The sequence below is a fragment of the Lycium ferocissimum genome, unplaced genomic scaffold, assembly GCF_029784015.1.
Source record: "Lycium ferocissimum isolate CSIRO_LF1 unplaced genomic scaffold, AGI_CSIRO_Lferr_CH_V1 ctg3738, whole genome shotgun sequence".
In the NCBI taxonomy this organism is placed as follows: domain Eukaryota; kingdom Viridiplantae; phylum Streptophyta; class Magnoliopsida; order Solanales; family Solanaceae; genus Lycium; species Lycium ferocissimum.
In genome coordinates, this window is record NW_026725477.1 from 44,376 (window position 1) to 60,449 (window position 16,074).

General features: G+C 38.0%; 1 protein-coding gene across 2 annotated transcripts; it reads right to left on the reverse strand.

Moving 5' to 3' along the window:
• Positions 1–308: 308 nt before the first annotated feature.
• On the reverse strand, positions 309–15,291 carry LOC132044148 (probable plastid-lipid-associated protein 4, chloroplastic). Of its 2 annotated transcripts, XM_059434643.1 has the most exons (6): positions 14,906–15,287; positions 13,740–13,853; positions 13,040–13,135; positions 10,748–10,822; positions 10,486–10,553; positions 309–678 (listed from the first exon to the last, which is right to left on the reverse strand). In XM_059434643.1, exons 1-6 carry the CDS (start codon positions 15,197–15,199, stop codon positions 606–608), a joined length of 720 nt encoding a protein of 239 aa, XP_059290626.1. In that variant the 5' UTR covers positions 15,200–15,287; the 3' UTR covers positions 309–605. The 2 variants fall into 2 exon arrangements, with proteins under 2 accessions (XP_059290626.1, XP_059290627.1); XM_059434644.1 differs by lacking the exon at positions 10,748–10,822 and having other exon boundaries at positions 14,906–15,291.
• Positions 15,292–16,074: the final 783 nt, after the last annotated feature.

A 16,074-nucleotide genomic window follows, 5' to 3' on the forward strand; every position in this document is an offset into this window, starting at 1 on the left:
CTAATTGAAGCACTTTATTAGGAGTTAGAGGTGTTCAATAGGAACATGACTTAGTTCGAGTGTCTAAATCCATAATTCCTGACAAGTTTAAGGGGCTACCTATGTATTAAGCCTATTTGTTTAGTTATTTTTGTTAGTTTGTTTTCAGCTGAGCCACTTGATGATAGCAACATGTATAGTTAGGTAGGTAAACATGTTTGAGCTTTCCCTACCTGTGTAAATAAAGGTGTATATTATAGTGGAAATACAATTTTACAGTTTGCCCTCCAAAATCTGTTTCTTCCTCGACTTCCTACAGATACAACCCAACCAATACAAGTCAACAAAGTAGGATAAAAATATAAGTGCTCACACAAAAAACTTTTAAGTACATGAAGAGAAGATAAATGTACTGTCGTACACAAGCCTAACTCCGGCAGATTATGACAAGAAACTGTGATAAATTTGCATGTATACAAGTTTGAAATTACTCACTTTGATAAAACTTTGTATAGATTTGAAGTGGAGAAAAAACTTTCGAATAATCTGCACAAACTTAGCATGATATATATAAGATGTGACACTAATAAATAACTCTTCCCAGAGGAGAAAAAGTTGATACAAGCTCAAGTAGGGACCTTGTAAGAAGGATCAACCATTTTCAAAATGAATAAGTTGCCAAGATCACCTCTTGATACCCTGTCAAAAATAGGATAAAGAATTAGAATTCTACAGGAATAGTAGGGGTGGCAAAATCAGACCAAGCTCATTTAATCCATAAAACCGGTCCAGAATTTAATGAGTTGGACGTAAGATACATTAATAATGGTTAAGTTTGGACGCAATCCAACTAAACCTCTTTATTTCTACTAGCCCAAATCACTCATAGTATTTGCCCAAACTGACTCGTGAATAGCCAGTAAGGTTTTTTTTTTTTTTTTTTTTTTTTTTTTTTTTTTTTTGGGTTACATTATCACTTTCTCTTCTTTGATGATCAAAATTTGATCCCGGGAGACAGTAGGTTCTGTTGAGGTGTTACGCGCCTACTTCACCCTTTTGGGGAGAGTGTTACACGCCCACTTCACCCTATATATTGAGGCGTCTATTGTTATATTTAATTACATTACTATCAGTCGAATTTAGAGGACTTTTCCTTGCATTCTTATTGTGGCTACTCTTGCATTGATTATTCAATCTTCAAGACTTAACTTAAAGGTGGTAAGTTTGATACGAATTAAAGGAGAGTTGCTTAACAGGATTGTACCAAGGCTAGTGTATGCTTGTACTTGGTAGTTATTTTAGTTAAAAGTAGAATTAATAGGGGTCCACTCTGGAATACACAGTTAGATCCCTAGTCTTTACCATATTACTTTTGTTATTTGCTTTTCAGTCCCTAAAAGTTAGTTATACAGTTTTATCCTCTAGCTAAGTGGCAAGGATAAATAATGTAATCAGTCTTATTCACCAGGAATGAAAATATTGGTATCTCTAGCATAGTATAGTTTTTATCTTCCTTCTTAGCTGTAATTCTTCTGTTGCATCGGTGGTATCGGAGCAACGATTTGGCTCGTGGAACAATGGCTTCTAATTCGGAGATGATGGGTTTGCTCAAAAAAAATTTTAGCAGATATGGTGAATTTTCGAGTAGGCAAACACGGTTGGAAGAAAGGCAAGAACGAACGAGAAGGGAACAGAATTAGCTATGCAACAAATATGAGAGGTTGTCAATGGTGAAAGGCGATTTGAAAGAGATAAGGGTATCGCGTTGTCGGAGGAGGAGGAGCCGTACTCACCTTCGGACACTCCCCCGCGAATCGGGGAAACTTCAATACAAATCCCTAATTCTCGATTGGGTAATGGAGCGTGTAATCTTCAATCACAAGTCTCGCATAGCAATATTCAATCACAAACACTCGTCATTAGCAACCGTTAATAGTCCAATTAACCTAACACGGTCCACAATCTTCATCCATGTTTGCTCAGAGTGACCTCACAACCTATAAACCCTTCCCAAAACCTTCAAACCCCTACATTCCAGCATTCCTTTCCCCAATCTCACCTGAACCCGAGTCTGTTAAACCAAATTCCCCCAATTAATTTCAATTCAAACTCCCAAGCTTCACAATATCAACCCACTCAATTTCCCTCTTATCACCCTTCTCCATTTGGTGTAAGGACCGTGCAAGTTACTTCCGCACCAAGTAACCGTACTATAATGTATATGGAGCTCCAACTACTCATATCCCACCACCCTTATATCATCAAAACCCTTATGTGCAAAACCCCTATGTTCACCACCATTCCAAAACCAAAGTCCTAATTATAATTTCGAACCAACAAACCCACAAGCAACAACAATATGACCTTACCGATCCCATCCTTTACCAAATATACAAAGATTGAGTTCCCAAAATTTAATGGTGCTGATTTAAGGACTTGGTTATACAAGGTGGAACAATTTTTCTCGCAGAAGAGATAACCTTGAACCCGAGAGATTGAAGTTGGTAGCCGTACACTTTGATGGGGATGCTTTGCAATGACATCAGGGATATATGAGAAGCAGATCTCATTTGCCCCTTCCAACTTGGGAAGAATATTTATGTGCCTTGGTGATAGATTCGGGGCTGAGTATTCAGACCCTATGACCGAATGAGAGTCAAACACACGGAATCGCTAAAGATTATCGGCGGCATTTGACGAGTGTGATGACTAGAATTAATCTATCTACGCTGATCATGCTATCGTATTTTTTTTGAACAATCTCAAACTCGAACTTAGTGATGCTTGTGAGGATAGGCAATCCTTGCAATTTGCCTCAAGCATACTACCTAGCAAGATTGCATGAATCTAACTTTGCCGCCCAAAGCAAGGCCATGAAGAGTTATGCTGGAACTCGGCCAAATTCACCCGAAATGTAGGTGGAACTGGTTCTAATACGCCTATAAGGGAAACACGGTGGATACGGGAATGCCGCACTCACATCGCTAGGATGGACAGCTCTAAGAGAAGGAATTTGACTCCAACAGAGATGGATGAAAAAAGGGCTAAAGGATTGTGTTTTTAAATGATGAGAATTTTTTTCCTCGGGGCATAAATGTAAAAATGCTAAGAGGCAATTGTTCTCTTTAGAACCGGAAAATATTGAAGAACAATTTGAAGAGGAGGTTATTGGAGAAGAATTGCAATTGGAGGAAGAGACAGGGGAAGTATTGAAGGAAACCATGGAAAGTTGTGCTATATCATTACGAGTGCCCTAAATAGTATTTGGATACGAACTTTGAGGTGAAGGGATTCAGTGAACAAAGTCCATAGAAGTCTTCATTGATTCGGATCAACACACAACTTCATTGATGAAAGTGCGGCAGTAAGACTAAAATGTGAAGTGATTCAAATTAAACCTCAGAGAAATCCCAACCACAGTGCAAGGGCTTCAAAGGCTAATGCAAGGGGAGAGGGGATTTATTGAATCCCAATAGGAAAAAGTGATATGGTACTTGGGGTCCAATGGCTGTATCCCTTAGAGGATATTAGATTGACTTCGGAAGTTGGAGATGGAATTTGAATATCGGGGAAAAATGTTGACCCACACATGGCATTCAACCCAAGTTTAAAACTTGAGAACCCAAGGCCATTAGCAAAATGAATGTGATCACTTCTCAATTCTTTATGGTTAAGGTGAGAAGTGCAGGTGGAACTAAAAAGTGAGAAGGAACCCTTGAGCCGGTAGAAGTGAAAGAGCTCTTGACAGAATATCAAGGGATTTTTTGGGGAACCTAAGACATTACCCCCATCTAGGGGTGTGTTTGATCATCATATCCCATTCTTGGATGGAGTTACTCCCGTAAATGCAAGGCTATACGGGTATTCTCCAATTCAAAAGGATTTGTCAAGAAATGGTGCGGGAAATGTTATCTCAAGGTATAATTCAATATAGTTCTAGCCACTTATGCTTCACCTGTGGTGTTGGTGGGAAAGAAGGATGGATCATGGAGATGTGTGTGGATTATAGAGCTCTCAACAAGGTGACTTTGAAGGACAAATTCCCCAATTCCAATCTTAGAGGAACTCTTGGATGAACTTGGGGGTCTAAGGTATATTCAAAAATAGACTTGAGAGTCGGTTATCATCGGATTAGAATGACACCGCCGATATCCCTAAAGCGCTTTCAAGACACACTGGGCACTATGAATATTTGGTGATGCCCTTCGGGGTTAACTAATGCCCCATCAAGCTTTCAAAGTCTCATGAATCACATATTTCAGAATCATCTTAGAAAATTTATTTTAGTTTTCTTTGATGATATCCTAATATATAGTAAAAGCTTGGAGGAACTTTTAGTTCATTTAAAAATCACCTTTGAATTGATAATACACAACCAACTCTTAGGTAAAAAGAGCAAATGTGTATTTGCTGCATCAAGAGCAGAATATTTAGGGCACTATATCTCGGCGAAGGTGTAGCAACCGATCCAAAGAAAATTGAAGTCGTGCGGAAATGGCGAAACCAACCTCAATTAAGCATTGAGAGGGTTCCTTGGGTGACTGGTATTACGAAGATTCATTAAGGGGTATGGGGTCGCAAGCAAACCCTAACCATCACAGTTAAAGAAGGATGGGTTTGAATGGAATCAGAAAGCCAATGAAGCTTTTGACAAGGCCGAACGTGGCACTCACAACAAAGTGATCTTGATTCTTCCCCCGATTTTACAAGTGACATTTGTGGTAGAGACTTATGCTTGCAATATGGGGGTTGGAGCGTATTAATGCAAAAAGTGGCAACTCCGTTGCCTATCTTAGCAAGGGACTCTCAACTCAACATCAATTGTCACGTTTATGACAAAGAATCGCTAGCATTGGTGATGTGATTGGCAAATGGGCTCAATATTTAACTCGGAAGAACTTTTGTTGTCAAAATTGATCAAAAGGCACTCAAATTCCTTCTAGAACAAAAGTTGCATGGGTACTCAACCGAAGTGGATTACTAAACTTATGCAAGATGATTTACGCATAGAATACAAGAAAGGGAAGGAAAACAAAGCAATCGATGCACTATCTAGAATGCCATTAGTAGAGTTAGGTCGCTATGGCCCTTTCTACAATCAAAATCGATTTGTTGGAATTGATTATGAAAAGTTGGGATTTAGACCCCGAGTTAAAAGAATTGATAATCGGTATCAAAACAGGGAAGTATGAAGGCAATGGATACACTTTCATTCATGAACGACTTAGAAAAAATAGGAAGCCGGTTATAGGCCGACGAGCAATCAGCGAGAAAGGAAATTATGTAGTTGTGGCACAATTCACGGTGTAGGTCACCTTTGTGGAATAGACCACACATTCGGAAGCTATCTTCCTCGTTCTCGGAAAGTTAGTTAAGAGAAGATGTGCGAAGCATGTGAAGGAATATGACACTTGTCAAAGGCATAAGTATGACAATGCTCCATATCCAGGATTAATACAACCCTTGAAAATTCCCGAATTTGCTTGGGAAGCATAAGCATGGACTTCGCTAGAAGGACTTCCTAAGTCAAAAGTGAAAAGCTCGTCATTTGGGTGGTAGTGGACGGACTAACCAAATATGCTCATTTTGTAGGTTTATCACATCCTTATTCAACGGTACCGAGGTGGCCAAATTATTCTTGGAGAACATTTACAAACTCCATGGTATGCTAGAAGACATTGTAAGTGACGGAGACACTATATTCACTAGCAAAATGTGGCAGGAGCTGTTTGGAATATGGGTGTCACTCTTAACACATCAGCGCTTACCACCCCAATCTGGCCGGCCAAAGTGGTAAAATGATGTCTAGAGACTTATTTGAGGTGCTTTTGTTCGACTCTCAAGGTGACTCGGTTTTCTTACTTAGTCGTCGAGTGGTGGTACAACACCACTTTCCACGGCTATTCAAACTACCCCATATGAAGCCCTTTATGGTTAGCCACCTCCTTTCGCACCGCCTTATGTATGCGGGGTACGCTGTGAAGAAGTTGATAGGAGCTTGATTACTAGAGAATTCAAATTTCGGTTGTTGCGGTATCATTTTGAAGAGAGCACAACAAAGAATGGAGGGCAAGCCAACAAGCATAGATCCCGACGGGGAAATTCCAAGAAGGAGATTGGGTGTATTTGAAAATTGACCATATAGACAAGTTACAATGTCCGGGCTGATTTACTAAATTATACGCTTACGTACTACGGCCCCTATCAAGTCCTTCGGAGAAAATAGGAGTTGTAGCCTATAAGTTGTCCTACTAAAGACACGGTTGCTTTTGCACCCTACGCTTCCATGTCTCACAACTTAAACCGCCACCAAGTACCAAGCACTATCTCTCCCCTCACCGCTCTCTCTCCTAGTCCTTCCCATCGCTCTAAACCCAACAAGATTCTTGAGAGAAGAATGATCCAAGGGTAACAAGGCAATCACACAAGTGAAGGTACAATGGGAGCGATTACGATGTAAAGCCACGGGGAAGATTACCAAGCCTTGGCGATCGGGTTCACTTTCTTTTATTCCTCGAGGACAAGGAAGCTCTTATGGGGAAGGATTGATACGAATTAAAGGAGAGTTGCTTAAGGATTGTACAAGGCTAGTGTATGCTTTGTACTTGGTAGTTATTTTAGTTAAAGGTAGAATTAATAGGGGTCCACTTTCTGGAATACACAGTTAGATCTAGTCTTACCATATTACTTTTGTTATTTGCTTTTAGGTCCCCAAGAGTTAGTTATACAGCTTTTGTTACACCCCGTATCAAAGAACTAAGGTTAGACTCATATCATTAGAGTTCTAGTGAAAAAAAAACTCTATCGTTGAACGTTTTGCGAAAGGGGTTGATAGGCCTACTTCGGGCAGTGATAACTCTTTGATTAGTTGGGAATTTGGGAAAGTACCCTCAATGAAAGTTGTAGTACATAAAAAATTTTCTAACGATATAAGGACCGGACGATCGTAGATGGAGCGAGGAGATATGATCGTCTCAATATAGCTAATAGTAAGGCGTTTAAAAGTCTATAGAATCGGTTAAGTTTTTGATACGTACGTCTTCCAGTCGAATTTCGTGAAAATCCGTTGGGAATTTGAGGAAACTTAAAACATGAAAGTTCTTTTGAAATAGCTTTCAACGGTATATTATGGGCCTTGAACAGAGCTATGTACAAGAAGTTATGCCTATTTTACCGAACACCGCGCACAAACCGACACACACCGCTTCTCGGGGCGCGTGAGGGCGCGTGAGAGCGAGTGCGATGGCCCCGCTTCGCTGGCTGATCGCGCAACTCTGAGTAGTTACCTGCAGAATGTTGCGCGATTCACCCGCATCGCGGACCCATTGCGAAACAGGTCGATTTCGGGTCAAAAGTTGGATTTCGCGTTTTAAGTTATATTTAAGCTTGGGGTTTATTTCCCTAACATCTCTAGTCACGAAAAATCACCCTAAAGTCAGAGGGAACAAGTCCCAAGCCTCAAGAACCCTCCAAGGTAAGTTTTATCATGATTCTAGATTGAATTCAAGTCCCTAATCCCTTTCTAACTTAAGTAAACCCTTCTAATCCATAGAGTTGTGATTGGAACATTATTGTTGGAGGTGGAAACCCTAGAACCCAAATTCAAGAGGATTGAACGTCAAAAGGTAATGCTTCGCACTCTAATAATTCATAATAGTGAATTGATGAGTTCTTGGGAGAATAGTAAATGAGTTTAGTAAAGAGAATTATACGAACTATAGTAGGGTTTTGGATTGTTGACTTGAGATTGTTATAATTATATGGGTGATGGAGAATGATGTTAATTACACCTAATTGAGATTGTAGAATCGGCTAGAAGTAATAGAATGGGGATTGGGTGAAGAAAACACCATTAATGAAGGTTGTGGAGCTCATGCCCACCAAGTGTTTGATAAAATGCTTAGATGATCAAAGCACGGATATTGTTGCTAATATAGAATCCCTATGACTGTTTTGCTATAAATTAAAGTCGAAGGGATTGAAGGACATTGTGATACGCTCGAAAGCGAAGTCAAGGTATGTATGCGCTATCCACGTGTGGGAACATCCTTGTTCTTCCCCATGTTTCAGTATTCCATGACTACACACCAAGTTTTAGGATTCTAGGTATATTCATGATAAACCCTAGACACTTGAACCACGATGTATATTATATGGTCAGTTACAATTCCGTTTGATTAGTCTTAATTTACTGTTTTGGTGATTGAGACCCAGTCCGTAATCTATGAAAACCCATAACTTGCATCTCATGGGTTCTATAACACAAGCTATGAGATATTTTGCTTATTTCCATGAAAAGCTCGCATATATGCATTTATTGTCATGTTTTCATGTACCCATGTTCACGTCAAGACTCAGAAATCATGTCTTCAGTTATTTTCATGTTCGGGAGTTGTATTAATACCGAGAAGGCTCAGATAGCCTGAAACTACGTATGCCAACGTAGGATAAGGATCGCTCCGCCCAGTTAGGACGATTCCTTCATATTTTCCCCATTGAGGGATTTTGGATCCATTCATATCATGTTCATGTCTCGTGCCCCGGCAAGGTACGAGATGGCTTAGCTGATCGGGCCGAGATCAGACTCCACGTTTCTCCCCGTGGTGGTTCATGTCGGTATTACAGATTATTTCATGCTTACAGTACTCATGTTTATGTTCAGTTTCAGTATTCAGTTTCAGTTTCAATCTCATGTTTATATATCATGTGCCTGCTACTTCTCTCATGTGTTTACATACTAGTACATTCAAAGTACTGACGTCCCCGTTTATTGCCTTGGGGGCCTGCATTTCACGATGCAGGTACTGACTTACAGGACGACACACCTGCTCAGTAGGACAGCTCTCGTATCAGCTTTTGGGTGAGCCCCATTCTCTTCGGGGTTTAGTCAGTTGTTTACTTTATGTCATTGATGCATTAAAGGTATGCTGGGGGCCTTGTCCCAGCAAGTACGTTTTATGTTCAGACTCATGCTAGAGGTTTCATAGACTAGACAAGTCAGTTGGGTCATGTTGGACTTTCAGAGTCGATTAGCCATTTTGGCACAGTTATGGTATTATCCGCGCTTTTTTTTTTAAAAAAGTATTTAATAATTAATATTACGTCGTATGTTTTCTTAAAGCCCATCGTGTTTAATATTATATTTTCGCTCGTATGCCTCATGATGATTCGAGAAAACCATATAGTTCGCTCGGTCACATGCGGTACGATCGAGCACCGAGTGCCGTGTTACGCCCGTGCCATGGTTCGGGGCGTGAGCTTTGTCCTCTAGCTAAGTGGCGAGGATAAATACGCCTAATCGGTCTTATTCACCAGAATGAAAATATTGGTATCTAGCATAGTATAGCTTTTTATCTTCCTTCTTAGCCGTAATCCCACATCGCATCAAAGTTTAACTCCTTCAAAATTCTAGATTACTTTTAGGTATTCAATAAAGGCGTTAAGTTTAAGCTTAGGGTTGCTCTTAGTTACTCTAAGAGGGGTCGAGTTCCATAACATATTTTCTTGGTTAATTCTCTATCAAAGGCGATTAATCTAGGCTAGTGGTTGTTGCTATATTAAGGAAATAAATCTTGGGTCTAATTCAACCCCAACATCTAGCTCTAGAGGTGAGGATTGACCAAGCCGTATAAAGAGACTACCCATCCCTTTTTTATCTGATGTGGGACTCTTCAACACCCCTTAGCACATCTAGCCAGGACATCCGGAGCGTGGGCAATATAATATGGTGGACCAACATCAGGAAACCATAAATGAGATGGGTCCTGCTCCGATACCTTGTTAAGGAAATAGATGCCTAACTCAACCCAAAAACTAGCTCTAGAAGTGAGTATTGCCCAAGCCATATAAAGAGACCACCTGTCCCTTTTTAGCTAATGTGGAACTCTTCAACATGTTAGGAATCAATTTGAGAGTTTAGGTTACCTTGAAGTTCTAGATTCTTTCTTGAATTTCTTGATCCACTTTGAGTTCGTCTATTTTTACTTGTCTCATCTTTTTTCGTTCTTGTTATTTCTTTTAAGCTTCCGCACATTCTTAATTTTATTGTTTCTATCTTGGATCTCTAAGTTCTTTCTATCAAAAATATTCTATGTCAATCATCCTAAATGTTATGTTCCACATACAAGTAATAGACTCTGAATGAATTGGTAATTCTACTATATGTGTTATAGTCCAGTCCCACATCAGTACTACTATGTGCTGATGTGGGGTTCATAGCTTGCTTTTGGGCTAGTTTTGGGGGTGTGGTTTTCCCTGGATTGTAACAATATGGCCCATAGGGAAGAATCAATTCAGTTTCAGGTCATAGAGTGAATGGATCTCCCCTAAAGGAAATTTGTAAATCAACAGTGATGCAATGCCAATTCAGGAAACGGGTTGTAGGCACGTGATCTGAGCTTTTGCATACATTTATTTATGAAGTATAAACAGATCATGTTAATAAATTAAGCCTCAGCTTCTAAAGACTCAAGAATACATGAATTACAATATAATACATAAACTCACCTCAATTCTTCATCCAAGTAAGTCATTTCAAGCTCACCTTGAGCTCTTCCAGGAGCTTTAATAGGTATCTGTCAGCCAACAACGACGAGATGAAAACTACATGTTAGAAAAAAGATGAAAAAAAGGCCGATACATAACTATCATGAAGTTACATTAGCAGCTCATTCTTTTTTGTATTTGGAATAGAAAAGTGTCTAAAATGCATTACAAGCAAAAGTAACTCCTTTGCAGGAAAGTGATGAGTAAAGGATGTGAAACATACTAGCCCAGCAATTTTGAAATAATCAAACTTCACTGCCACCTTTCTTGAATTCAGAGGGGTCAAATCTGCAGTAACCTTCAGCACATTGATTGAATAAGTAAGTGGTAAAATATGGAAAGATGCTACTGTAGACAGAAATAAATGGCAAGATATATGTAAATTATGCTTGGCCAACAATGATTTAACTTTTGCATTTACTTTCTAGTTAACTACTATGCTTTCTCTCTTGTATGGAGGAAACGTGTAAAGAAATATACCATTTTTATCCACTTGTTAGAACATACAGTGACCTATGCATTGTGTTATCGTTTTCAATTGGACAAAGGTTGAGTAGCCTTGACATGAAGGGCTTTCTTAAACCTTAGGCAGGAAAGAGGGAGGGGGTTGACGATGATTACTATAAAAGGCTAACTTTCTACTGAACTTTGGATTCACCTGATACTTATACAGAACACGATATGCTAACACTTTGGAACTGTACAATCAAAATTTACAAGAATTACTCTTTTGTCCTTTGACTTATTAACCTTTTTTGTTTATATTCGGCTCATACGCAAATGTAATCCTGATAAAATTGGACTTGGCATAACTAAGCCTTTATTTACTTCTGTTACCATTTTATTGTGCTAGGGAATTGAAAATATGTTAATCAGTAAAGTTGATACAAAAGATGCTTAACAAAATCAGTACAAAAATTTAACAAAGATAATTCAAGAGGCGATAATGTGGAGAAGTTATACTGAAGAAATTCAACAGTAGTTAAAATATAACGACATATATAGGGTCACCTTAACAGATCAAATCTAATCATAAAATAAAACTGTCATGCTTGGGCAGAAGGAGCGCTCAGTACCAACGAGTTGTGACATCTACAGATTAGGTTTGTGATGTCTCAGTAATTTAACAAAAGGCTATTATTCTGGTTAATTTTTTCTAAAGCATATCAATGAATGATCAAATGCCTACAATTGGGAAACAACAGTCATAGGAAATTCTGTTGTATACTGTTCCTCTTCATATTTTACAAACTAAACCAATCCACAAATTAGGTAAGATCAGAGAAACACGATGTAGGGTAAGAAATAGTGAAAATTAGTTTTTCCACCTAACACCAGTCACAGGTAACACAGCTGGAGAAAAAGTAATCTAAAGTGCCTTATGTTTAAGTGTAACTCCTAACAAGTGAAACTTAGTTAAGTGTGATATAACTGGACAAATTCTGCACTCACTAGACAAAAAACTGGCTCATTAAATAGACAACTCAGGTAACTAAAGGTGACATTTCCTTTCCTGAACCTAATTGATATAGTAAATCTACGCAATGATTTTGGTTCCGCGAAGCCTTAATTTGATGTGGTCAAATTTTTCATTTTTGTTAGTTTCTTTTGGTTGTGTGTGGGGGTGGGGGGGGGGGGGGTGCAGAATTTGGCATTAAAAGGCAAATGCTTAAGCATCAACCTATAACAATCAAACTAACTGGAAACAGCAGAGTAGCTAGTACATTAAATAGAACTATACGTTATTGATAAAAAGTTTCTTCTGCATTGCAATCTATAAAGAATTAGCTGTATAATTTGATTTTATGGTAAAATTAGTGGTTTGAAGCTTTCCAAATCTCTTAAAGCATGAGAAAACATTTAGTGTAGGTTGTTTGAAGGAACAGTAGATGGGTTCTCTAGACTATTACTCCCCTCATCTTCTTTTTGCTTTTCACTATGTTTTTAATACCAATATTGCATTCACATAGTATTAACTCTTAACCTTTTTTCTCCTCTAAAGCCTTCTTTCCGGAGAATTTTCATTCTCTAGTTAATAAGGATCTAGGATAATTCAATTAGAACTCCTGAAATATCAGGAATGGCAGCTCAAACTCAAAAGTTACCTCCCTATTAGGTTTGTTCTCTCACCAAACTTCACTGGCAAATCAAACTTAAACTATCATTGTCTGAATTACAAAAGGAAATCCAAGCAATTCTTTCCAGTTTCCCCATAATTCAACCAGGAATCTTAGTTTAACGTTTGGTTGAAAGACAAAAAGCAAGGAGCAGAAAAAGAAACTGCAAGTTCCTGGCCCTGGTCATTTAATAGGCCATTTCGTAGAAACAACAATCCAATGAAGGCGAAGGATACTGAAGACAATTTATAGTTTCGAAGTTGCAAGCTCATAAATATAGAGTAATTCCATGATTACTAGCAAATAAGGGAGTTTCACAATGAATTTCAAAAAGCCTCAGAAGCTTCAGTCAACTTAACATTGTTGGGTAACAAAAAAGTTGATTCCAAATCAGATACCTGGTTGAAGAACGGCCATCCTTCCATATTCTGAGCCCGAAGTGTATCTACATTTATTGCTTGGTAGTTTACTCTAGATCTCAATATCTTGGGTCTCTGTTCAAAATTAAGATATGAGTGCCACCATTTATATAACTGTTAGAAAGAACAAGAAGGCTAACATCAACACGATACTAGATACTTGATCATACAGTAGCTGATTTCTCCTAACCTCTAAAAGAGAAATGAGATATGGGAACTAGAAAGTGCTAAGCACTTGTTACCTTGTCCTCTTGATTTACCTGGCCTTTCTTAGCATTTAAGCATGCAATCACATACCAATTAAATGAGGAAATCTTTATCTTCACTAAATTGACTGCCTTGTACAGTAAAACAGAAGAGAGAACTAATTCCATACTAAATTTAGGGTTATGTTGATTTGACTCAGCAATGTATCATCCTTTATTGTTCTTTTATGCATGTTATTACTCTATTATCGTTGGATTTGAATTTCGAGATGTTTGAATTGTTTTTGGCTTGCCCAGTATCGGGTTTGATGGGTGCCATCACAGTTCAGGTAAAGTGGATGGTGACATTCACAAACTCAACAATCTACCCAGCTTGTTGGCATTTAAATAAGGTATACAGTTGCTTGAAAGGACCTACAGGCAGAATTTTCATGACATTCAATAAAGCATTTACTGGTGGTTCTAGTTTTCACCTGAGTCTGTAAAATTGACTTCGATGTAGTGTATATAAGTTCCCATTTTCCATTCAGAAGACTTGACTTGAGGGGCTCCTTTGTTGGATTACAAACTTCAAGTTTGCCAGCGATCTAATCAAATAACATTGTTAAGGAAAGTTTGACAGACTATATTAAACATGATGTGTACAATATCTCAGAATTCTAATATAAGCATAATACGTAAGATTAGAAGATAAAAACCAACTAGATAATTCAATTATACGGATCATCTTTGCTAACCTGACTCTTAAATTCCGGAACTTATAGACATTGAGCAAGTCTGGACATAGATAAGAAAAACATGGTATTACAATCAGCTCATGGCATAGAATATTTATCCCTGCAATAACAAGTGAATGATGAATCTGAACTACCCAAGAGCAACCCTTTTTGGCCGAGCTGATGGAACACTTCCTATAGTGATCATTATTGGATAGAATGTAACTCATCTAGTGTAGAACTAATTGTGAAAGAATAAACTCTATAAGTAGTATACTAAACTGAACAATATCCGTAATTCAATAAGTGCCTATATAGCGAGAACTTTTACTACCTCTGCTCCAACTTTCTTACATTTGGTACATAAGTTATAGGCATAATACATACTCCTCCGTCCCAATTTAGAACCACAAGATTTAAAGTCTCTCTTTATTTCTTAAACTCCGTACCTAATCAAACTAAGACACTTAAATTAGGACGGAGGGAGTAGATAAACACTTTCTTAATTGAAGAAATAATTGGAAAATAAACAATTCTTATTTCCATTTTCCGACTCTCTTGTATTACCAACTAACATGTGTTTCAAACACAGGGAATCAGCTCTTTAGACGCACATTGGACACCTCAATTCGTCCTCACTGTTTCGTGGAACCCAGAAAGTACGTGCTATTAATAAATTTTGGATGTGTCTAGATGATCATTTTTATAAGTTGAAGTGCTCAATTGACACAATGGAGACAAGTTAAGGTGTCTAGAAGATCATTTTGTGAGTTGGAGTGTTAAAGTGACAGTAGAGGCCAAAATATATGCCTCAAATATAGTACCATTAGCATGTAAGTAAGAACAAAATGGAAATGTCAAAATCAAATAGTTCCGGAATATATAAATGTACAAATCTTTTTGGACCAAGTAATTAAGCAAACCTGATCAATTATTTCCTGGTCTTCAGGACTGGCTTCAGCACCACGATCAAGAGGTGCAATGGCCTCAAGAAGCTCTTGTTTAATGGGTGTAGCGTCTTTGGTCTTGTTGAAAAAAGCAGGGAAGAAAGAAACATGTGTCCGCCATTTTTGATTTAGAGGAGAAGTGGTGATATTATGAGGATTTTGGATAGCAGGGAAAGACAACGTAGTGGAATGAGAGTAGTAAAGTTTTGGAATGGAATATGTGGACTGAGTAGCAACATGCTTCGGAGGGGATAGTGAGGATAAGGCCATTAGGAGTGGTGCAAATGAGTTTCTACTTCATTCTTAGCTCATGTATTTAGCATTTTCTAACAGGCGCGTTTTCCTTCACCAACCAATTCTATTCTCTCTTAATTGAAGTTCTGCCAATTCAAATGTAAGAATTGCACTTAATTTTTGTGTTAGAATATTCTCCGAGTAATTTATATGCTGTGCTTTCCTTTTTAACTTATTCTAAATGAATGTTATATTGTCATACTTAAAAATATATTAACTTTAAAATTTTCATTTATCCTTATAATGAGATGATTCTATATATGATTCAGTCGGGGTTGTTGTGTTATTTCAATACTTTTGGGAGTTGGAGACTCGGTTTTTGCGCGATTCAAAGGTGAAAGATCATTGTCAATTATTGTGTATGTGTTTCTAACTTGGATTTAAGTTATTTCATCGAATACCCATTGATTTTGATGCTTATTTCATGAAGATCTGGGTTTGAAATTGGGGAATATATTCTTGCCCTAATTTAAGAGAGTATAATTCATTAAATTGAAGGTCAATCCGTATATAGATTTAAGAGTTGACTGTGGATTTGAACCAGTGGGAGAATGGGTAACCAGAAATTGTATAACAATTATGATTTTTATCCGGAACTCGAGTTTGACTTTTTGGTAGATTTTTTATCCGATTTCATTTAATATTTTAGTATGGGTATCGTTGAACTCATTTAACCCCTTTTGAGGGACTTTTAACAAATAGAGCTTTTAGGTGTTAGAAAGGCAATTTTAAATTTTATTGTAATTTTGAACGGGTAAGTTAAGCTTTGCTTCGATAAAGATTTTTTTAAAAATGATAATTGCGCCTTTATGGGTATTGGTAAAAGACGTAAACACCCGGCGTGTTTTCGG

What these genes read in the sequence shown, in the direction of transcription:
- LOC132044148 (XM_059434643.1), bottom strand. Translation starts at nt 15,199, where the DNA reads ATGGCCTTATCCTCACTATCCCCTCCGAAGCATGTTGCTACTCAGTCC. An exon ending in ATTTCAAAATTGCTGGGCTA is followed by an intron (nt 10,554 to 10,747) that starts GTATGTTTCACA and finishes GTTGGCTGACAG; the next exon opens with ATACCTATTAAAGCTCCTGG. An exon ending in TACTTGGATGAAGAATTGAG is followed by an intron (nt 679 to 10,485) that starts GTGAGTTTATGT and finishes TATTTTTGACAG; the next exon opens with GGTATCAAGAGGTGATCTTG.